Source organism: Mesoplodon densirostris, chromosome 2 (genome assembly GCF_025265405.1).
Source record: "Mesoplodon densirostris isolate mMesDen1 chromosome 2, mMesDen1 primary haplotype, whole genome shotgun sequence".
Lineage (NCBI taxonomy): Eukaryota > Metazoa > Chordata > Mammalia > Artiodactyla > Ziphiidae > Mesoplodon > Mesoplodon densirostris.
In genome coordinates this window covers 144,572,780-144,596,931 of record NC_082662.1, presented here as the reverse complement: position 1 = coordinate 144,596,931, position 24,152 = coordinate 144,572,780, and the positions used below count along the sequence as shown (strand labels likewise).

The window sequence follows — 24,152 nt, the reverse complement described above, 5'->3', positions numbered from 1 at the left end:
CCCAGATCTTCTCATTTTGCTTATTATGGTGGCTTTTTGGTGATGCAAAACTTTATAATTTTTATATAATTGAATGTACTACTTTTCTTTTAAAAACCACCTAGAGCATACAATTGAATAAAAGACAATTTTTCAGACCAAGAGAGATGAAATATCTATGATTAAACTGGATGAACTAGAAAGAAGAAACTAAAAACTACAGAAAATTAAAAACCTCTCAAAGACTCAAAGGAAAGTTTGAACAAATAGAAAGCCATCATGTACTTAGATTTTTAAAAATTAATTCTAGGGGGCTTCCCTGGTGGCGCAGTGGTTGAGAGTCCGCCTGCCGATGCAGGGGACACGGGTTCGTGCCCTGGTCCGGGAAGATCCCACATGCCGCGGAGTGGCTGGGCCCGTGAGCCATGGCCTCTGAGCCTGCGCGTCCGGAGCCTGTGCTCCGCAACGGGAGAGGCCACAGCAGTGGGAGGCCCGCGTACCGCAAAAAAAAAAAAAAAAAGCACTAAACCAACCTATTTCACAGACAGAGGTACGCAATGGGACGATCTGGCTCTTAACCGACTCAGAAAATGAAGTCGCGATGGCCAAGCGCTGTGCACCGCCTCCCGGCAGCCGAGGCACACCGAAGCCGCTAAGCTCCTCCTCCAGGCTCCCTTCAGGTGGCGCTGTAGGACCAACCCACGTTCCAAATGCAGTCCCCGCAGTTGCTACAAAGCACCGAGATAAGCGGAGCCCGTGGCTAGAGAGGTATTTCCCAAGAGCCTCCCAGGTCGCCCCGCGAGCACCATGCACTTCCGCTTCCGGCCCTTTATTCCGGAAGTTGCTTTTTGAGGTAGTGTGCGGGGTAGTGTGGTCTTTGTGAGCTTCCACCATGGCGTACCGGGGCCAGGGCCAGAAGGTGCAGAAGGTGATGGTGCAGCCAATCGTATCCTACTCGGGATGTGAGAAGGAGGAGGTTCGGGCCAGGAAATGGGGGGCGAAGGAGCAGACGGAGCAGGCCAGAGGGAGTGGAGTCCGGCCCCTCATCCCATGAGCCCCTGGGGCGGCCGAGACTGGGAGAAAGCGCGGGTAGTTGAAGAAGCAGTTACGGATGGGAGGTGGGCTTGGCCGACCCCGGCGGTGGGAAATGCAGGAATGGCGGCGGTGAGCCGTTGGAAGATAACCTTAGTTAAGTACTCAGTGAAAGCGGGAGTTATCGGTCTAGTGCCTGAGGAAGATGTCGGCGCCGAAGAAACTCCAGGAGAATGATAGTGGGAGGGGATTCGTTTACAGTGTTTAGGGAGCCCTAAATGGGTGCCTGGTTGGGCACTTTGCATAGGCACAGACGTCGCGTTCAGAAAAGTGAGATGGGGGTAGGATTGACCAGTTCCAGGAAGCAGAGTCTATGCTATGCGTGTATTTTTTCCTTAACTACTGCTGCAGAATCTCATCTTCAGATACTTGCAAAATGTAAGTTGTTAACTGTTTCATAATTACTTTTTAAGTTAAAGGTGAATTTATTTGGCTGTTTCATCCTGTCTGATCATTGTTCTAGAGTTAAATGTAGATGAAACTGGAGATTGCGAGGGTATTTGAGGGGAAGGAGTGCTGGGAAAGCTCTAATGTGATAAAATGGGGTGTAACCATGCCAACTCCAAGCATGCAAAGAATTGTGTCGTAATTACTTTACAAGACCAAAACTACTAATTTCAAAAAGTAATTATTGGTTGACATGACAGTGGTAATTGGGTACTTTTGTTGCAGTGGGTATGGCCAGAACGTTGGAACCTTTCCCCCTTCCCTTTAGGATGAGACACTGGAAGAAAAACTCAGTCGGCTTTAAACTAGGTCATAAAGTGGTGTGTTTAGCACTTTGCGGGGCGGGGGACACATACATACAGAAAAGACACAAAAAAAGGAAGACAGGAAGGATAGGTTCAGAGGATTTAGTGGCAGCCTTCTTTCCTTTGAGGGGATTTTTAGCAACTCAAAATTTGACTTGACAAGGCGGAGTATTTAAGTTATCTCTAAAAGAAAATGTGGCTCCTGTTGTTCTGACAAACTTTGACAACACAATTGAAAAACAGATTAATTTCAAGCTCTTGTAATTTTTAATCACAGGAATTGAGGGTCCCCCCTCCTGATAATTAGGTATGAGACCTGGAGAACTGAGTACCTAGAGAAAGCTGTCTTGGAGCTGGATTTTGCTATAGCAGATAAGAAAGAAGCCCTTTTAAATGCTATCCTGTCACAAATTTTCACTTTAAATGTATAGAGACTAGAAGCAGTGGAAATATGATTGAGTTCTAAGTTCACAGGAAAATTATTAACTTAGTTCCAATATAGCATTTATTAAGTGAGAATGTTTCTTGGTAAGTAACTAGTCTTGGCTTTTATTTGTTAAAGTTTTTTTAGGAGCCATGTTTGTCTGTTGTTTGACCAAAGTGGTTGGATTTTATTTACTTATTTCTTAACATTTCTATTTTTGTTGATTATTTCAGAGATCTCGGATTCAGGTGTGGCTTTATGAGCAAGTGAATATGCGGATAGAGGGCTGTATCATTGTGAGTACCCAAGATATTTTATCTCAGAGCAGTTTGTTCATAGAAAAAGATTTACCAAAGGATAGCCAGCAGAGCGATATACAAAAAGTCAAAAAGTCAAAGACCCAACCCACGGAAAGTTCTTCAGGACCCACTCTCCTTGTCTCATTGTTCTGCTTGATAGGGATTAGGTAATTCATAAAAGAGAGGGAAAATTACTAGAAAATTATTTAAACAACAGTATTAGTCTTTAAAGGAGGAGTCAAAAGAAATAAAATGGGGCCGGGGAGATGGGATTAATGGAGTATTAGTTCTGGGTTAGGTGATACCTGAATAGAACTGGGTGGGGTTAGTTAAATAAGATGTCCACAATGACAGAATAGCCTAAATAATGTTTTTAAAAAGGAAGATATGTATGGAAGTGTTATGCTACGATTCTGGTATTTCTTTTAGACAGTGTAGATTCCATCAGTAATCTCCCCTTCCCTGTTTACTAGTTGGAAAACAAGCACTGTGGTTAGTGGTGATAGTGTCTTGTGGGGAACATGGGAAGAGTTAATTCATATATGTACACACACTATATTGAGCTCGTTATAAAAGATAAGGGAAATGGCTCTTTGGCATAGTTAATGAAATCTTAAGTCCCAAAGGTTCCAGAAGTAATCTGAAGTACACTCCATCTTCCTTTATTTAAAAAGAGGCTTAGGGGGGCTTCCCTGGTGGTGCAGTGGTTGGGAGTCCGCCTGCCGATGCAGGGGACACGGGTTCGTGCCCTGGTCTGGGAAGATCCCACATGCCGCGGAGCGGCTGGGCCTGTGAGCCATGGCCGCTGAGCCTGCGTGTCCGGAGCCTGTGCTCCGCAACGGGAGAGGCCACAACAGTGAGAGGCCCGTATACAAAAAAAAAAAAAAAAAAAAAAAAGGCTGAGGGAGTTTCCTGGTGGCCTAGTGGTTAGGGTTCCGGGCTTTCACTGCCGTGGCCCGGGTTCATTCTCTGGTCGGGGAATTGAGATCCTGCAAGCCGTGCGGCGCGGCCAAAAAAAAAAAAGGCTTAGGACAGGGAGGTGGTGTTTCAGCTAAAAGATCAGTGGAGAGGTGAGTTTCTGAAGTTAGCATCTCTATATATAGCCATTTTCATTTAGAATGGTTTGGATATGATCTTACGTGAAGATGACAGTCAATTGTTGGCTTATTTTTCTAGGGTTTTGATGAGTATATGAACCTCGTATTAGATGATGCAGAAGAGATTCACTCGAAAACAAAGTCAAGAAAACAACTGGGTAAGACTATAGATGGCCTTAAAGAATTGTAGAAATTTTTATTCACTTGCAGAATTGAATTGCAACTCATTTCATGTTTAAATTTAGTTTGCATTTGAGAAGTTATTATTTGGGAGAGAAATATACTCTTGAAATCATCCTTTGCTACTTATTCTGCACCCCACGCCATTTTTGCTTTTGTCTCTCCACTCAGAGAGCTCTCACAAAGGTTACCAAAGACTAATGATGTTAAGTCTAATGGTCCTCATTTTATTGAGCTCTAAGCAGCATTTGGCTCTGTGATACTATAGTCAGGTTTTCGCTTTTCATTACTAGTTGTTCCTTTTTCAGACTTCTATATATTCATTCTTTAGGACCCAGCCATTAACTGTTTGAGTTGCTCAAGTCTTGGTTCTAGGTTCTCCTGTCACTCAGTATTATTTTCCAAGGCACTCAAGACTGCACCTTAAATTACATTTATATGTTGACTTCCAAATTTACATTTGTAGCTCTAGACCTCTCTGAGCCTATTCAACATTTCTACTTGGATGTCTCAAAGGCTCCTCAAAGTTAGCATATCAGAAATCAAACTCAGTTCCAACCCCTCACACACTGTTTAGAGCAATTTTAGTGTTCCCTGCCATACTGAATGGCACCAGTTCTATTCAGTTTGCTAATAAATTTCTCTGCAACTACCTCAGCTCCCTCCAGTTTGCTCTGCAGGCTCCTGTCATCTTTTATTTAAAACACCAATCTGAACTTGTCATCTCTTTGCTAGAAAGCCTTCAGTGGCTTCTCATTGCTCATAGGATAAGGAAATCTTTAATGTATCCTTCAAGGTCCTTCATGATCTGGCCTTATCTCCCTCTGCTCATTTTGTATCACTTTGCACTTCATATTCTGAGCTTCACCCACACTTCTTTCAATTCTTGGAATCTGCACATTTGTTCCATCATAAATCTTTGTATATGCTGTCACCTGTTTCTTCGGACTCAGATCAAATGTCACTTCCTGCCAGGGTTTGGTTTGGTTTTGCTTGGGGTGGGGATTGATGGAGGGTGTGCTTTGCTGAGTTTGTAGTAAAATATTCATTACTGGAATTATTAATGTCTCTGCCACTGGACCACACACTTGATTAGTTCATGAGTCCTGTCTTTTTTGCTCCCTAATATGCTCAGTGCCTAACTCAGTGCATGCCACATAGTAGAAATGTTAAGATATTTGAACAGTGAAGGCAATTTCTTAACCCACATTCTTTAGGATTCATGGCTTCATCAAGACCTACTGAATCATTTCTGTTAAAACTCCATTAACCTGAGGTTTATTTAGGCATTTTGTCTTTAATTGTTTAAAGCCCCACTTCAGAGCTCACTAGTATTTTTATCAGTGGTGGGTTTCAGGTGCCTCTTTCTTCCAGTCCTTGAGGATTCTCTTGAGCCTATACTAGCTATGTGGAAAGTAGATTCTAAGGAGTGGTATTAATGTTTTGCTTTGCTTTTTCCTGCTTAGGCTATTTTTGTGAAAGCCTGGATTTTTCTAATTTAAACATGTCTTGCCAGGAAGGCCAAGCTAACCTTACTGACGTTATTTATAAATTATTTGCAAAATGTTGATTTCCCATGGTAATATCCACCCTGTAGAACAGATTAATATTACCTGTTGTAGAAGCCTGGGAAAGTGAAACAATTTAATTGCTATTGGTGTTGATTAGCATTTCTCAAACTGTTTTACTGAACACCACTGTTCCTGAAGATATTTATAGATACTTCTCAGGAAAAAAGTATTCTCTGCTCAAATAAGTTTAGAAAATGTTAGGTAAAACTTAAACAAGTTTGTGTATCTCAGGATGAAATCTATTAAGAACTGTAGAAGAGATATGGGAACATATGTATATGTATAACTGATTCACTTTTTTATAAAGCAGAAAGTAACACACCATTGTAAAGCAATTATACTCCAATAAAGACGTTAAAAAAAAAACTGTAAGAAAGGGATTATAGTAAATATGCTGCATTTCCTGAAAAAACTAATTTCTCAACTTTTACAAACTCGGAGCATTAGGAAATGTTGGGGTAGTTGACTTAGTCAACAGAAACTACTTTTCGTAAAATAACATTTCTCTACCTTCATTAGGTTATTGTTGGGAAAGTGCATATGGTCTAATATGCACAGCCTTTCAATATATGAATATTGGAAAATGTCACATACCTTCACAAGAGAGAAAGCATTTTCAGAATCACTTAAGAATGATCTGAAATTCTGAGGCCAAAAGGTGGTTACAAAGTTGTCTGAGTGGCTATTAATAGCTTTTTTTTTTTTTTTAATTTTGTGTTGCAGGTCGGATCATGCTAAAAGGAGATAACATTACTCTGCTGCAAAGTGTCTCCAACTAGAAATGATCAATGAAGTAAGAAATTGTTGAGAAGGCAATACAGTTTCTTTTAGGTGTGCTTTGTTAGAAGTGTAGTTCTAAAGCATTTATTCATATTGTTTTGCTCACCTTTATGTTATTACCAGATGACAATAAATGCTGTGGGATTGTTTTTATTAAAATATTTACATTGTTTTCTTTTATCCAGTTGTAGAGAGTTTTTACACAATGGCACCATTAGCTGCTAGTATTTATTTTAAGGTTTTCTGAAGATGGCACTTGTCCTGGGCATTTGCTTTTCACAGAACTGGGATCTGTAGATTCTTAAGGCAAAGAGTAGGAATTCTACCTGACATGTAATCTTCTGATACTGGGTGGTGGAGAAGGGAAGTGTTCACAAAAGTAAAGATTATGGTGCCAATATATGTCTTCATCATCAGTTCTAATTCTGAATGCTGGGACACAAGGGTTTCTAACCACAATAGGTTGGGGACATTATAGTCGCTCAGTATTTGCTTAGCACTCTCTTAGAGTTATTGTGTAAGGCCTTTGTGAATTCTTTTATCACTAAGATCAGAATGTGAGAAGTATTTGGATATAGGCAAAGAATGAAAGTTTGTTAAAAAGGAGCTCTGTTAAGAGTTAACTGGAGGGAGACTTTGTGAGATTGGTAACCTGAAAAAGACCCACAGGCAACACTGGTAAGTTGTTGTTAGGCAGAACAGTAGTATGTTAGTTGGGGAAACACCTCTCCTATTCTTCTTTTTTTTTTGCCGTACGCGGGCCTCTCACTGTGGTGGCCTCTCCCGTTGCGGAGCACAGGCTCCGGACGCGCAGGCGCAGGCTCAGCAGCCACGGCTCACGGGCCCAGCCGCTCCGCGGCATGTGGGATCCTCCCGGACCGGGGCACGAACCTGTGTCCCCTGCATCGGCAGGCGGACTCTCAACCAGTGCGCCACCAGGGAAGCCCTCTCCTATTCTTATCTCCAAGAATTTTGGTTCCTCCTCCAGTAATTGCTTATTTCCTAATTGAATTATGTGGTTAGTTCTCTCTTGCCCCAATATCTCAGCGTTGTTCTAGTTAGAATTCTGTTAAATGGTTATAGAGCATCCGCTCTTAGTTGAATCTATACAGTGAAACAGACTGACAAACATAGCTTCAATACCACATGCTAAGTGTTAAGTTGAATCTTGAAAGATGAATAAGGCCTACCTTAAATTCTGGTAATGGGCAGTATTATTAAGGGTAGGAAAGGAAGAAGCAAAAAGTCCAGTTCGGGCTTTTCCAAGTGCCTATGAGGGAGATACAGAACTTTTCTTTAAACTGAGTAAAAGAACCACTTCATGAGACAGAGGAGATTTGTCGGTGAGTGTAGAAATCAGTCTAGCTTAGAACTTGGCATTCTAGCTGTTCCACTCCATTTGAACTTGTGCCTTTTTGGTCATATTTTGAAATAAAGGGCTGCTTTAGCTCTTTTAACATACTTGAGTTTGAAATTCAATTGAGCCTGCTACAGCATGCAAAGAAAACATTGGGCAGCAGAGGGAGTTGCAGTCCTGAGACTGCTTCAGCCTTTCCGGTGAAAAGCTTTTTGAGAGCAGAGTGAAGACCTCCCTGCAGCTTTCTTGGCACCAAAATAGCTGGGAAGCAGGATAAAAACTGGAGCAGTATAATCCCTAAGAAAACCTGCTGGCTGCTTTTTCCATTTCCCTGTATGGCCTTTCTGACCTGGCTGCCCTATGTAAGCAAAGCTGTGCCTGCTGTGGCTTATCCTGAATGATCAAGACATGGAAACGTCTATTTTTGACAGAGCAAGTGGTGATAGTGAGAAATAAGGTACAGTGAACTCTTAAAATTGAGCTCTGTATTTAGAAATCTCTGCTTGCTTTCCTGCTGTACTGGAGCCTGTGGTGTTTACTTTTTAAGTTGTACTTTTCCACAATCTGGAGATCTTTTCTTCCACCCAGAATTTGTATTACAGAAGGAGTTGCTGTCTGCTTCATTAAGGTTATTAAAACATGCTGCTGGGAAGCTGCTCTTGTTGGCAGCCCTTGGCATGTGAGCGGTTATTTTTCTGGAATGGCTGTTGGTTTCTGAAGGGGTCTTGCTAACCACCCACAAACTCTCTTGTAACATTATTGAAGTGAGGGGTGGGAGGAGAATCAGGCTCCGAAAAAGTAAGTGCTGATTCGGGCCTGGTGTTCTCTTAGTAGTAAGTAGGGAGAAAGAAGGATAAGAATAGTTTGAAAATGCTAGAATTTTGTATATGCAGGCACCAAATGTTATTGTATCACATTTGTCAATTTCAAGATTAGAGAGTGGATCTCTGTCTAATTTGGATTAAGGCATTATTAGCCAGGAAGTGTCACGGGCATTTTCTGGGGAAAACCTAATAGCACCATCTCATGTTAACTGGATGACACAGGATCTTTTCCCTAATTAATTATTTCTATTAGAACTGATCATAACCACATACTCGTGGCATGCTTTTTCGAGGGGATGCTTGGTAAAACTTAAGGTGGCATGAGAACTTAAGTCTGTTACTACTTAGAATTTAATTTGAATTTAAAAGTTATATCCAGTGGAATTTTTAAATATTAAAAAGCATTAACTTAATACATGTTTATGATCAAATATAAACTATACAGAAATATACAGAGCAGAAAACAAAAGTCCCTCCTTTTCCCATCAGTGTTCTTCATAAATAACCACTATTAACAGTTAGGTGCTTTCTGAACTCTTTACAGATATGTATAGCTTGGTTTGATTCTCATTTTGGTATTACTTAAAATTTCTTTTAGGTAAAGTTTTTAATTTTGGTAAAAAACACATAATATTTACTATCTTAACCATCTTATTTATTTATTTATTTATTTATTGGCCGTGCTTCGCAACTTGCGGGATCTCAGTTCCCCAACCAGGGAACCTCTGCCCCCTGAAATGGAAGCGTGGAGTCCTAAACACTGGACCGCCAGGGAAGTCCCTATCTTCACCATTTTAAAGTGTACAGCTCAGTAGTGTTAAGTATATTCACATTGTTATGCAACCAATCTTTAGAACTTTTTTATCTTGCAAAAGACAAACTGTACCTATTAAACAACAACTTAACCATCCCTCTCCTCAGCCCCTGGATTTGTTTTTTTGTTTCTGAGTTTGATTAGGTACCTCATATAAGTGGAATCATACAATATTTGTCTTTTTGTGACTGACTTATTTCACTTAGCATAATGTCCTCAAGTTTCATCCATGTTGTAGAATGTGTCAGGATTTCCTTCCTTTCTAAGGCTGAATAGCATCGCATGTATATATACCACATTTTGTTTATACATTTAACTGTCGATAGACATTTGGGTTGCTTCCACTTTTTGACTTTTGTAAATAATGCTGCTGTGAGTCTTCGAGACCCTGCTTTCAGTTCTTTTGAGTATGTTCTCTGAAGATTTTTGAGTAACCATCATACTGTTTTCCACAGCGATTTCACCGTTTTACTTTCTCATCAACAGTGCACAAAGGTTGCAGTTTCTTCACATCCTTGGCAAAACAACTTTTTTTTTTTTTTAGAGAAGTCTGTGACTATTGGCCGAGCAGGCTACTTGAAGGGCGTGAAGCCAGAGGAGTGGCCCCGATGCCAACCTGGCTGTGTAGGTGATTGAGAACTCAGGCTTGATTCCACCTGGTTGAAGGTCTTGACCTTGTAGATGCCCACCATGCTGCCCACCATCTCAGGCAGGATGATGATGTCCTGCAGGTGCGTCTTTACCACCTCAGGCGTCTCCTTGGGCAGTGCCTCCTTCTTGGCCTTGCACTGGCGCATTAGCAGGGTGTGCTGCTTCCTTGGCAGTCCTGGTTCAGCAGTAGCTGGGTGCTGTACAGCTGTACCAGCTGCTTGTAGGACACGTCCTACAAGGTCCACGCTGCTGTAGGTGAAATTGCCAAGGGTCTGCTGCTTCTCCATTTCTGTCATCTTGTCGATTCTTCGGAGAGCTAAAACTTCTGTTTTTTGGGGGGTTTTTTTTGCGATATGTGGGCCTCTCACTGTTGTGGCCTCTCCCATTGCAGAGCACAGGCTCCGGACGCGCAGGCTCAGCGGCCATGGCTCACGGGCCCAGCCGCTCCGCGGCATATGGGATCTTCCCAGACCGGGGCACGAACCTGCGTCCCCTGAATCGGCAGGCGGACTCTCAACCACTGCGCCACCAGGGAAGCCCCCAAAACTTCTGTTTTTGATAGCAGTCATCCTAATGGTTGTGAGGTTGTGGTTTTGATTTGTATTTCCATAATGATTAGCGATGTTGAGCATCTTTTCATATGTTTATTGGTCATTAGCTTGTCTTCTTTGGAGAAATGTCTATTCAAGTCTTCTGCCTATTTTTAAACAGTTTATTTTTTGTTGTTAATTTGAAGGAGTTCTTTACATATTCTGGCCTAAATAAATGATTTGCAAATATTTTCTCCCATTCTGTGGGTTGCCTTTTCATTCTGTTCATTGTCTTTTGATACACGGAATTTTAAAATTATGATGTAATCCAGTTTATCTGTTTTTGCTTTTGTTGCCTTTTTTTTTTTTTTTTTTTTTTGGTCTTGCTGCAACTTGTGGGATCTTACTTCCCCGACCAAGGATGGAACCCAGGCCCTTGGCAGTGAAAGTGCAGAGTCCTAACCACTGGACCGCCAGGAATCCCCTGCTGCCTTTTTAGTGTCATAGGTATTTTTATTTATTTATGCACACATAACTCTTTGCAGTTCCGCTGCTATCAACAAAAGTTGCACATAGTTCCATGTTAAACAGCTATGATGTATTGCATTATATATGAGTCTCTCAATTTAAGTAATCACACCCTATTGATGGGTATTTTAGGCTGTTTCTCATTTTTTACCATTAAAAAAAATTTTGTAATGAACGTCTTCATGCCTGTTTTTGTCCACTTAACATTTTCTGAGATGAATTCTTATAAGTGGAGTTGCTAGATCAAAGGATATACACATTAAAAAAAATTCTGTAGGTACTTCTAAATTGCCTTCTAAAGTACATGTGAGAAAATTGTCCTCATACTAGGCAACCGTTAGGCAGCAGCTTTAATGAAACTCAGGCTTATTGTGAGGATACTATGAAATAATAATTGCCAACATCCTAAGGATGCCAAAATAGAAAAATGGAAAAAATTTGGCCTTTGATGATTTTTGAACCACTGAGTTAACTCTGGAACTTCCTTATCACCTAACTTGTTATGTGATAGAAGAAAATTCCTGATTGGATTTTCTGTTTCTTACAACTAAAGCATTGTAACTGAGAACAGTGTCAGAATGAGGCCACTTGTCTTCAGTACCTCTTAAGCTTGGGATGGGATTAGTTGTTTAGTGAAGATTTGTTAAATGCCATAGTTAAGAAAGTTGGCAGTTGAAGTGATAATCTTGGACTGTATGAGGGAATACAAATGAAGTGATGTGACTGATTTTATTCAATAAAACAGTAAACTTCCTTAGTTAAAATAATTCCTGAGAAAGATGATCTTGGATCATCATTCTATGTCCATAGAAATTGCTGTCTCTGGAGTATTAACAGATTAGCCTCATCCCCAGAACCACCAGAGTCTGCGATGTTTTGCAGTTCTGGGAAATTTCAGAGAGGAACTAGGCAGAATAAACAAATGAGTGCCTCCTTTTGATGGGCTGTTACTAAACCAGAGATGGTAGGAGTAGAGTGGGAAAGGGAGGATTTTCCCCAGAAAAGCATCTTTCTTTAGATCCTACACTTGATAAGGTACTCTGGGAAGTTGTTTCTTGTCTTACCAGTGTCAGTTTTTATTTGGATGTTATATGTTAGACATAGTGAAGAATATAAAATTTAGTCCCTGGGCTTCCCTGGTGGCAAAGTGGTTAAGAATCCGCCTGCCGATGCAGGGGACATGGGTTCCAGCCCTGGTCCAGGAAGATCCCACATGCCACATAGCAACTAAGCCCGTGTGCCACAACTACTGAGCCTGTGCTCTAGAGCCCATGAGCCACAACTACTGAAGCCCGCGCGCCTAGAGCCTGTGCTCCGTAACGAGAGAAGCCACCACAGTGAGAAGCCTGCGCACTGCAACGAAGAGTAGCCCCTGCTCGCAGCAACGAAGACCCAACTCAGCCATAAATAAATAAATAAATATACTAAAAAAAAAAAGTTCAGTCCTTGCCTTTAGGGAATTGGGAAAGCAGCGAGGTACAGAGGGAAAGATCACCTTGGTAGTCCGCATACTTGGGTTTAAACGGCAACTTTAGAATTACCCAAACCTCTTAACCTCAGTTTCATAGGGCTGGTGGAATAATTTCATGAGATAATACATATAAAGTACCTATCAGGCCTTGGGAATGCTTAAGAAGTATTTGTCTCCTTACAAATGAGGATAGATCTGTCGTTTAAAAGATTTATTTAGGAATGTGGGGGGAAAAGGTAAACTTGTTCCACATAGAACGAGACAGATCACAACTTCGGGAATCTTTTGTTTTTCATAGTTCAGTTTACTGAGGCATAGTTTACAGATAGTGTAAGTCACACTTCACACATGTGCACTTTGATGACATTTGACAAATGTATAGTCATGTAACCTCTGCCACAGTCAAAACATAACATTGAAAAACAAAAAACAAAACCATAACATTGATATTTCCTGATCCAAAATGGTTGCCTCAGGCTCTTCACAGTCAATCCACTTCACTCACCCTAGCTCCTTGGCAACTACTGATCTGAATTCTGACTTTACAGTTTTGCCTTTTCCAGAATGTCATATAAATGGAATCATACAATGTATAGCTTTTTGTGTCTGGCTTCCTTCATATAATGCTTTTGAGATTCATACATGTTTCTTGTATCGGTGGTTTTTCCCATTTTATTGCTAAGTATTCCATTGTATGGATATACCACAATTTGTTCATCCATTACCTAGTTAATGGACATTTGGGTTGTTTCCAGTTTTTGGCAAGGGAGTGGTGTGACAGTCAAATGATAAGTGTATGTTTAACAAGAGACTCAGACTTTTGAAAGTGGCTATACCATTTTGCATTCCCATTAGCAATGTATGTGACTTCCAGTTGCTCTGCATCCTCACCCGTAATTGGTATTGTCAGATTTTATTTTCTCCATTCTAATAGGTGTATAATGGTATCTCATTGTTTTAATTTGCATTTTCCTAATATTGAATAATTTTGAGTACTACAGTCATTCTTTGGTATCCTTGGGGGATTGGTTTCTGGGTGGCTGCCCCCCACCTCCTCCCACAGGATACCAAAATCTGCAGATGCTTAAGTCCCTCATATAAAGTGGCGTAGTATTTGCATATAACCTATGCACATCCTCCCCATATACTTTGTCATCTCTAGATTACTTATAATACCTAATACAATGTAAATAGTTGTAAATACAATGTAAATGCTATGCAAATAGTTTCTGGTGTGGGGGCAAATTCAAGTTTTGCATTTTGGAAGTTATGTAATTTTATTTTTCTGAAAATTTTTGTTCTGCAGATGTGGAACCCTCAGATGCAGAGGAGGGCCGACTGTCTTTTCATGTGCTTATTTGCCATCTGTATCTATGATGAAGTGTCTCTTCAAACCTTTTGCTGTTTTAAAAATTGGGCTGTTTTCCTCTTTTAGTGTTGGAGAGTTCTTTATATATTCTGCACAAAAAATTCCTTATCAGAGAGGGGTTTTACAAATATTTCTTCCCAGTCTGTGTCTATCTTTTCATTTCTCTGCAATGTCTTAACACAAGTTTTTCATTTTTTCAATTTTCAAGGTTTTCATTTATCAAAAAAATTTTTTTATGGCTTATGCTTTTTGTGTCGTAAGGATTCTCGGCCAAACCAACGGTGACAAAGATTTTTCTGATGCTTTTTTCTAGAGATCTTAGGTGCACCTTTAGATCTATGATGCATTTTGTGTTAATTTTATAATACAGTGTGAGGTATAGATTGAGTTCATTTTTTTGGCAGATGGATGACCAATATTCCAGGACCATTTGCTCAAAAGACTGTCATTTTCCATTGATTTACTTTAGCACCTTTGTTGAAAATCAGTTGACTGTATGTGTGGGTCACTTTTTCGGGGCTCTTTTGTTCCATTGCTCTGTAAGTCTGTATTTTAACCAATACCACATTGACTTCACTATTAAAGCTTTATAATAAGCTTTGAAATCAGGTGGTGGGAATCAGCCAGCTTTGTTCTTTTAAAGTAGTTTGTTCCAGGGCCTTAGCTTTTCCATATAGATTTCAGAATCAGCTTGTCGATTTCTACAAAAAATGTGCTGGGATTTTGGTTGAGATTACTTGATGATGTAAATAGTTCGGGGGAGAAATGACAACTTAATATCATCTTCCATTGATGAACATGATATCTCTCCATTTATTTAGGTTTTCTTTTATTTCTCTCATCAGTGTTCTGTAGTTTTCAGCATAAGATTCTTGCACACATTTTGTTAGATTTATCCTTTCCTAAATATTTCTTTTTTTTTTTTTTTTTGCGGTACGCGGGCCTCTCACTGCTGTGGCCTCTCCCGTTGTGGAGCACAGGCTCCGGGACGCGCAGGCTCAGCGGCCATGGCTCACGGGCCCAGCCGCTCCGTGGCATTTGGGATCTTACCAGACCGGGGCACGAACCTGTGTCCCCTGCATCGGCAGGCAGACTCTCAACCACTGCGCCACCAGGGAAGCCCTCCATTTCTTCTTTTTATCTATTTTTCTGTCTTTTAGATTGTTTTTATTATGATTCCATTTTATTTGTCTATTGGCTTGTTAGCTATACCTCATTTAAAAAGTTTTTTACATGATTCCCCTAGGGATTACAATATACATATTTGACTTATTATAGTTTACCTTCAATAGTATTTTACTGCTTCATGTATGGTGTTAGAACCTTATTCCTCACGTTGTTCATACTCTGTTGTCATACTTTTAGATGTGTTATAAATTCCTCAGTACATTGTTGCTATCTTTGCTTTAGATAGTAACAAGATTCACATATACCTGCCTGAATATCTGGTTGGGAAGTCCCATCTTTTCTGTCTTATCAGTTTTTAACTTTTGGATTGGAAATAATTTTTCGGGTCATTTTTTTTTTCAGAGACGTGAGGGTTTTTTTTTTTTTAACCAGGTGGATCTTTTCTTGGCCTCAGCTTGAGATCTTTTCATACGTAACCTTCCCACCTCCTCTTAGAGGAAACCTGAGCGCTGAATCCATTTCTGTATAGGCTCCCTTTTAAAGTGTTGGCTAGTGTTGAGTGTCAAGGAATTAGCAGCAGGAAAGGCTGGAGGGAAGGTCAATAAGGGCATTTCCTTTTCTCCTCTTCTTAATTTCCTTCAGACAGCTAAAGAAAAGAAAAGGTACTTTCTGCTGCAGTCTTTATACTTTGTTTCAACTCTAGAGGGTTCCTTTTTCTATAGATTCCATTGTTAAAAACAGTTTGTTATGGCATTCAAGGATTTTTAAATTATCACCCATAATCATGGTTCCTTGTAATAGCTGTTTCCTGCTGTCCTTCAGGCTTTCTGCATAACATTCCACTGAGCTGACAAATCATAATTTATGAAATATTTCTTTATGTACTTTCAGCTTTTTCATTACTATAAATTATGCCACAGTGAACATCCTTTTGCATCTCTTTTGCACTTCATGAGGTACATTTCCATGAGTGGGTTTGTGTATTTAAAAACGACCAGCATTTATATAGGTAAATGTATATATTTACTTATATAAATATATTTATCTATATTTATTATATATTACAAAAGTAGGTTAGAAAGAGGAAGAAACCTGGAAAATACCTACCCTGGGGTTTGGGGATCTTATAACTTTGCCTAGAGAAAAGAAGGTGAAGGGTTTCCCTGGTGGTGCAGTGGTTGAGAGTCTGCCTGCCAAGGCGGGGAACACGGGTTCATGCGCTGGTCCGGGAAGATCCCACATGCCGCGGAGCGGCTGGGCCCGTGAGCCATGGCCGCTGAGCCTGCGCGTCCGGAGCTTGTGCTCCGCAACCGGAGAGGCCACAACAGTGAGAGACCCACGTACAGCAAAAAAAATAAATAAATAAATAAAAGAAGGTAAAGAAATTGCATAGACTTGTTGAAGACAGGCTATTGCAAGGAAATTTTCAAAAATTTGGTCATGGATCTCTACTGTTCTTTTTCCAGAGGTTAGTATTTGAGGTTTCAATACCTCTTGATTGGTTTTAAAAAAAATTTTTATTGTCTGAAATACATATAAATTTTCTATATTAACCATTTTTTAAGTGTACAGATCAGTATTTAATATCACCATCCATCTTCATAACTCTTCATCTTGTTAAACTAAAACCCTATGCTCATAACTCCCACAATCCTCTCATCTCCAATTCTACTTTTTGTCTCTATGATTTAAGTACCTCATTTAAGTGGAATCATACAGTATTTGTCTTTCTATAACTGGCTATTTCACTTAGCATAATGTCCTCAAGGTTTATCCATGTTGTAGTATATGTTAAAATTTCTTTCCTTAAAGGCTAAAGAACATTCCACTGTGTATATATATATATATATATATATATATATATATATATATATATATATATATATATATATATATCACATTTTGCTTATCCATTCAGCCATCAACAGACACTTGGGTTGCTTCCATGTTTTAGCTATTGTAAACAAAGTTCTGAACATGGGTGTACATATATCTCTTGGAGACCCTGATTTCAATTCTTTTGAGTATATATCCTCAGAAGTGGAATTGCTGGGTCACATGGTAAATGTGTCTTTGATTTTTTGAGGAACCACCATATTGTTTTTCACAGCAACCCTACCATTTTACATTCTCACCAACAGCATGCAACAGTTCCAGATTCTCCACATCCTCACCAACATCTGTTGTTTTGTTTTTTTGATAGTAGCCATCCTAATGGGTGTGGGGTGGTATCTCATTGTGTGTTTTTTTTTCTTTTTAAAATGTTTTTTGTGGAAAATACATTTAACATGATATCTACCCTTTAACAAAATTGTAAGTGTACAATACTTTTTCCTTCTTTTTATCCTGCATGTATGTTAAATTTTATAGAGTGCTTTCTTGCATTAATGATTATATGAATTTTCTATCTTACAATACTGCAATAATTTACATTAATTGACATTGTGGTTTTGATTTACATTTCCCTAATGATTATTGATGCTTAGCATCTTTTCATTTGCTTATCTGTCCTTTGTGTATCTTTGGAGAAATATCTATCCAAGTGTTTGCCCATTTTTTAATCAAATTGCTTTTTGAGTTTTAGGGATTCTCTATATATTCTAGATATTAATCCCTTATCACATATATGATTGGCAAATATTTTCTCCCGTTCTGTGGGTTGCCTTTTTACTCTGGATGGTGTCTTTCAGTGCAGAGAATGTTTAAATTTTCACGAAGTCCAGTTTGCCTATTTTTTTCTTTCGTTGCCTGTGTCTTTCATGTCATATCCAGGAAATTATTGCCAAATTCAGTGTTGTGTAGCTTTTATTCTGTGTTTTTTCCTGAGTTTTATGGTTTTAGGTCCTACATTTAAGTCTTTGATTCATTGTATATGGTATTGGATAGGGTTTAACTTCATTTTCTTTTGCATGTGAATATCCAGTTTTCCCAGCACCACTTGTTGAAGACTGTCCTTTCTCTATTGCATGGTTGTGGCACCCTTGTCAAAAATAATTTCACCATGTGAAGATTTATTTCTGGGCTCTCTCTATTCTGTTGGTCTATATATCTGTCTTTCTTCCAGTACCACACTATTTGGAGCTTTGTAGTACGTTTTGAAATCAGGAAGTGAATCTTTCAGCTTTCTTCTTCCTTTTCAAGATTGTTTTGGTTATTCAGAGTCCCTGGTTTTAGGATGGGTTTTGTTTTTTTTTTCTATTCCTGGAAAAAATATCAGGATTTTGATAAGAAATACATTACATTTGTTAGGCATCTATAGATCACTTTGGGTAGTCTTGACATCTGTGGGGTAGTACTGACAATACTAAGTCTTCCAATAAATGAGCATGGGATATTTCCAGTTTTTAATGTCTTCTTTAATTTCTCTCAGCAATGATTTGTAGTTTTCACTGTACAAGTGTTTCAGTTCCTTAGATAAGTTCATTCCTAAGTATTTTATACTTTTTGATGTTATTGTAAATGGAATTGTTTTTGTAATTTCCTTTTCAGATTGTTTATTATTGGTGATTATTAGTGATAGAAATATAACTGATTTTTGTATGTTGACTTTATATTCTGTTACTTTGCTGAATTAACATTTTAGTGTCACAATTTTTTGTAGACTAGGGTTTTCTCTATCAAAGATCATATCTGTAAATGTAAATGATGATAATTTTACTTCTTCTTTTCCATATTAGATGCCTTTTATTTCTCTTTCTTGTCTAATTGCTCTAGTTAGAACTACCAGTACTAAGTTGAATAAGAGTGAGGAAGGTTGACATCCTTGCCTTATACCTGATCTTAGAGGAAAGGCTTTCACATTTTTTTAAATTGAGGTATATTGGCTTACAATATTATATAAGTTTCAGGTGCACAGCACAGTGATTCACAATTTTTAAAGGTTATACTCCATTTATAGTTATTATAAAATATTGGCTGTATTCCTTGTGCTGTACAATATATATTGTAACTTATTTATTTGACACATAATAATTTGTACCTCTTAATCCCCTACCTCTATTCTGTCCCTCCCCTCTTCCCTCTCACAACTGGTAACCACTAGTTTGTTCTCTGTATCTGTGAGTCTGTTTCTTTTTTGTTATATTCACTAGTTGGCTTTACATTTTAGATTCTACATGTAAGTAATATACAGTATTTATCTTTCTGTGTCTGACTTATTTCACTTAGCATAATTCTCTCCAAGTCCATCCATGTTGTTGCATATGGCAAAATTTTATTCTTTTTTATAGCTGAACTATATTCCTTTGTGTGTGTGTGTGTGTGTGTGTGTATTGCATCTTCTTTATCTATTCATCTGTTAATGGACACTTATTTTGCTTCTATATCTTGACTATTGCAAATAATGCTGCTATGAACATTGGGGTGCATATATCTTCAAATTAGTGTTTTCATTTTCTTCAGATGTATACCCTGGAGTGGAATTGCTGGATCATATGGTAGTTCTATTTTTAGTTTCCTTTTTAATTAATTAGTTTAAAAAATTTTATTGAAGTGTAGTTGATTTACAATGTTGTGTTAACTTCTGGTGTACAACAAAGTGATTCAGTTATTCATATATATTATTTTCCATTATGGTTTATTACAGGATATTGAATGTAGTTCCCTGCGCTATACCATAGAACCTTGTTGTTTATCTCTTTTATATATAGTAGTTTGTAACTGCTAATCCCAAACTCCTAATTTATCTCTCCCCCACCCTCTTTCCCCTTTGATAACCATAAATTTGTTTTCTATGTCTGTGAGTTATTTCTAGTTTTCTTGAGGAACCTCCATAACTGTTTTCCACAGTGGCTGCACCAATTTATATTCCCACCAACATTGTACAAGGATTCCCTTTTCTCCACATCCTCGCCAACTCTTATTATTTATGGTCTTTTTGATGATAGCCATTCTAACAGGTGTGAGGTGATATTGGTAATACCTCATTGTGGTTTGTTTTTTTTAAATATTTATTTATTTAGGCTGTGCTGGGTCTTAGTTGCAGCATGTTTAGTTGTGGCATGTGGGATCTTTAGTTGCGGCATGCAGGCTATTAGTTGTGACATGCAGGCTTCTTAGTTGCAACACATGGGCTCTTACTTGTGGTGTGCAGCCTTCTTAGTTGCAACATGCGAACTCGTAGTTGCGGCATGCATGTGGGATCTAGTTCCCCAACGAGGGATCGAACCTGGGCCCCCTGCGTTGGGAGTGCAGATTATTCTTACCCACTGGACCACCAGGGAAGTTCCTCATTGTGGTTTTGATTTGCATTTCTCTGATGATTAGCAATGCTGAGCACCTTTTCATGTGCCTGTTGGCCATCTCTATGTCCTCTTTGGAAAAACGTCTATTCAGGTCTTCTGCTCATTTTTTAATTGGGTTGTTTGTTTTTTTGATGTTGAGCTGTCTGAACTGTTTATATATTTTGCATATGAACCCCTTATTGGTCATATCATTTGCAAATACTTTCTCCCATTCAGTAGGTTGTTTTTTTGTTTTGTTGATGGTTTCCTTTGCTGTGCAAAAGCTCTTAATTAGGCATTTGTTTATTTTTGCTTTTGTTTCCTTTCCTGCCTTAAGAGACAGGTCCAAAAAAATATCGCTATGATTTATGTCAAAGAGTGTTGTGTCTATGTTTTCTTCTAGGAGTTTTATGGTTTCCAGTCTTACATTTAGGTCTTTAATCCATTTTGAAACTTTGAGTATGATGTTTCCTGTGAGTTTTTCAGGTATGGTTCTTCTTATGTTGAGATGGTTTCCTCCTATTCCTAATTTGTTGAGTGTTTTTGTAATGAAAGGCTGTTGAGTTTTGTCAAATGCTTTTTCTGTATCAACTGAAATGATCATGTGGGGTTTTTTCCCCTTTCATTCTGTTAATGTGTTATATTACATTAATCAATTTTTGTATGTTGAGCCATCCTTGGATTCCAGGAATAAATACCACTTAGTCATGGCATATAACCTTTTAATATGCTTCTGAATTTGGTTTGCCAGTATTTTGTTGAGGATTTTTACATCATTGTTCATAAGGAATATTGGATCTGTAGTTTTCTTATAGTGTGTTTGTCTGGCTTTGGTGTCAGGGTAATGCTGACCTCATAGAATGAGTTAGGAAAATTCCCCATCCTTTCATTTTTTAGAAAAGCTTGGGAAGGATTACTATTAGTTCTTTAAATGTTTGGTGGAGTTCAGCAATGAAGCCATCAGGTCCAGAGCTTTTCTTTGTTGAGAGATTTTTGATTACTGACTCTATCTCCTTTATGGTCTATTCAGATTTTCTATTTCTTCATGATTTAATGTTGGTAAGTTTCGTGTTTCTAGGAATTTTTCCATTTCATCTAGGTTATTCAATTTGTTGGCATATAGTTGTTCATAATATTCTCATAATCCTTTTTATTTTTGTAGAATCAGTAGCAATGTCCCCACTTTCATTTCTGTTTTTAGTAATTTTGAGTCTTTTTTTCTTAGTTCATCTAGTTGTATCAATTTTGTTGATCTTTTCAAAGAACTAACTTTTGGGTTTCGTTGAGTTTTCTCTATTGTTTTTCTAGTTCCTTAAGTTGTAAATTTAGGCTGCTGATTTCAGATTTTTTTTAAATGTAAGCATTTTATAGCTATACATTTTCCTCTTAATACTGCTTTTACTTCATCCCACAAGTTGTGATACGCTGTGTTTTTGTTTTCATTTATCTCTGTTGTTTAATTTCCCCTGTTACTTCTTCTTTGATTCATTGGTTGTTTAAGAGTATGTTGTTTAATTTCCACAATTTATAAATTTCCCAATTTTACTTCTCATTGTTTTCTAACTTTGTCCTGTTGTGGTCAGAGAATATAACTTTGAATGACATTTATCTTTCTAAATCTATTGAGACTTAATTCAAGGTCTAACGTGTAGTCTATCTTGTAAAATGGCCCTTGTGGGGCTTCCCTGGTGGCGCAGTGGTTGGGAGTCTGCCTGCCGATGCAGGGGACACAGGTTCGTGCCCCGGTCCGGGAAGATCCCACATGCCATGGAGCGGCTGGGCCCGTGAGCAATGGCCACTGAGCCATGGCCACTGAGCCTGCGCGTCCGGAGCCTGTGCTCTGCAATGGGAGAGGCCACAACAGTGAGAGGCCCGTGTACCGCAAAAAAAATAATAATAATAATAAAAAAATAAAAAAATAAAATGGCCCTTGTGCACTTGAGAAGAATGTGTATGCTAGTTGTTGGGTAGAGTGTTCTGTATATGTCTTAGATCTAATTGGTTCATTGTGTTGTCTAAGTCCTCTGTTTTCTAATTTATCTTCTGTCTGATTGTTCTATTCATTATTGAGAGTGGGGTATTCAAGTCTCCAACTATTATAGTAGAGCTGTCTATTTTTCCCTTCAATTCTGTTTTTGCTTCATATATTTTGCTGGTATGCTATTAGGTGCCTAAATGTTCATAATTATTATGAACTGTAGTGTGCCTTTTATTAATATATGATATCTCCCTTCTCTCTTGCAATCTTTTTTGGTTTAAAGTCTATTTATCTGATATTAGTATAGCTAATCCTGCTCTCTTTTAATTACTATTTGCGTGGAATATCTCTTTCCATCCTTTTACTTTCAATCAATTTGTGTTTTGGGATCTAAAGTGAGTCTTTTGCAGGCAACATATATTTTGGATCATGTATTTTTATGCATTCTGCCAATCTTTGTCTTTTAACTGGAAAGTTTAATTCATTTACATTTAAAGTAATTACTGGTAATAAGGGACTTGCTTCTGCCATTTTGCTATTTGTTTTTATGAGTTACAGTTTTTTTCCCCCCCTAATTTCCTGCAGTCCTGTTTAGTTGATTTTTTAGTAGTAAAAATTTTAAATTCCATTCTCATTTTCTTTTGTGTATATTCTATTGGTATCTTCTTTCCGGTTACCATGGGTATTACATTTAACATTCAATAGTTGCAACATTCTAAGTTGAATTTATACCAGATTAATTTCAATAACATACAAAAACTCTGCTCCTTTATGGCTCTGTCCCCCTGGTTTCAGTTGTCAATTCACAAAATTGAATCTTTTAAACACTGTATGCCCCAAAAGATAAAATAATAATTCTTTTAAATGCATCAGTTTCTTAAATTTTGTAGAAAGCAACATGTGAAGTTACTAACCAAAATTATAATAATCCTATTGTTTTGTGTTTATATATATACATATATATATATATGTATATATATATATATATTTTTTTTTTTTTGGCCACACCATGTGGCCTGTGGGATCCTAGTTCCCCAACCAGGGATCGAACCTGGACCCTCAGCAGCAAAAGTGCAGAGTCTTAACCACTGAACCACCAGGGAATTCCCCTAGACTAATAATTTTTTTAAAAATACATTAGTCTCTTAAATCATGTAGAAAAAAAGTGGAGATAGAGACTGTTTTTAAAATAATTCTAGCTTTCATAATTACTTGTGTACATTTACCTTTGTTGAGATCTTTATTTCTTCATTTTTTTTTATTGGAGTATAGTTGCTTTACAATGTTGTGTTAGTTTCTGTTGTACAGCAAAGTGAATCAGCCACACATATACATATCTCCCCTCTTCCTTGGATTTCCTTCCCATTTAGGTCACAGAGCATTGAGTAGAGTTCCCCGTGCTATACAGTGTTTTCTCATTAGTCCTTCATGTTGTTTTGAGTTACTGTCTAGTGGCCTTTCATTTCACCCTTGAGCATTTCTTGCAGGGCAGGCTTAGTGGTAATAAACTTTTTCAGCTTTTGTTTATCTGAGAATGTCTTAATTTCTCCCTCAGTCTTGAAGGATAGTTTTGTGAGATATAGGATTATCAGTTGAAAGTTTTTTTCTTTTAGCACTTTGAATGTATCAGCTGCACTGCTTTCTGGCTTCCAGAGTTTCTGATAAGAAATCTGATTGTCTTATTGAGGATCTCTTGTATGTGACAAGTCACATTTCTCTTGCTGCTTTCAAGATTCTTTATCTTTGGTTTTCAAACATTTTATTATAAGTGGGTCTCTTTGAGTTCATCTTGGAGTTTGTTGAGCTTCTTGGATGTTTATTTTCATGTCTTTCATCAAATTTGGTAAGTTTTCAGCCATCTTTTCTTTAAATATTCTCGCTGCCCCTTTCTCTCTTCTCTTCTGGGATTCCCACAGTGTATATGTTGGTCCACTTGATGGTGTGCCACAGGTCCCTTAGCTCTGTTTACTTTTCTTCCATCTTTTTTCTTTATGTTCTTCAGACTCAATAATTCCTATTGTCCAATCTTCTTCAGGTTTCCCTATTCTTTCTTCTGGCAGCTCAATTCTGCCTTTGAATCCCTCTACTGAATTTTTCTTTTCAGTT

General features: G+C 38.2%; 1 protein-coding gene, 1 non-coding gene and 1 pseudogene across 3 annotated transcripts; 1 reads left to right on the top strand and 2 right to left on the bottom strand.

Annotated features, from left to right (window-relative positions):
- Nucleotides 1-790: 790 nt before the first annotated feature.
- On the top strand, nucleotides 791-6,333 carry SNRPE (small nuclear ribonucleoprotein polypeptide E). Of its 2 annotated transcripts, XM_060088460.1 has the most exons (5): nucleotides 791-925; nucleotides 1,423-1,449; nucleotides 2,481-2,543; nucleotides 3,723-3,801; nucleotides 6,118-6,333. In XM_060088460.1, the coding sequence occupies exons 1-5, from the start codon at nucleotides 872-874 to the stop codon at nucleotides 6,171-6,173; spliced, it is 279 nt and encodes a 92-aa protein (XP_059944443.1). In that variant the 5' UTR covers nucleotides 791-871; the 3' UTR covers nucleotides 6,174-6,333. The 2 variants fall into 2 exon arrangements, with proteins under 2 accessions (XP_059944443.1, XP_059944444.1); XM_060088461.1 differs by lacking the exons at nucleotides 791-925; nucleotides 3,723-3,801; nucleotides 6,118-6,333 and adding an exon at nucleotides 950-1,172 and having other exon boundaries at nucleotides 2,481-2,533.
- A 3,408-nt stretch (nucleotides 6,334-9,741) lies between these two features.
- LOC132476444 (small ribosomal subunit protein uS19-like) lies at nucleotides 9,742-12,283 on the bottom strand (annotated as a pseudogene).
- Nucleotides 12,284-23,076: 10,793 nt separating this feature from the next.
- TRNAK-UUU (transfer RNA lysine (anticodon UUU)) lies at nucleotides 23,077-23,149 on the bottom strand. The gene has a single exon. It is a non-coding gene; the product is annotated as a tRNA-Lys (tRNA).
- Between the last annotated feature and the right edge of the window lie 1,003 nt (nucleotides 23,150-24,152).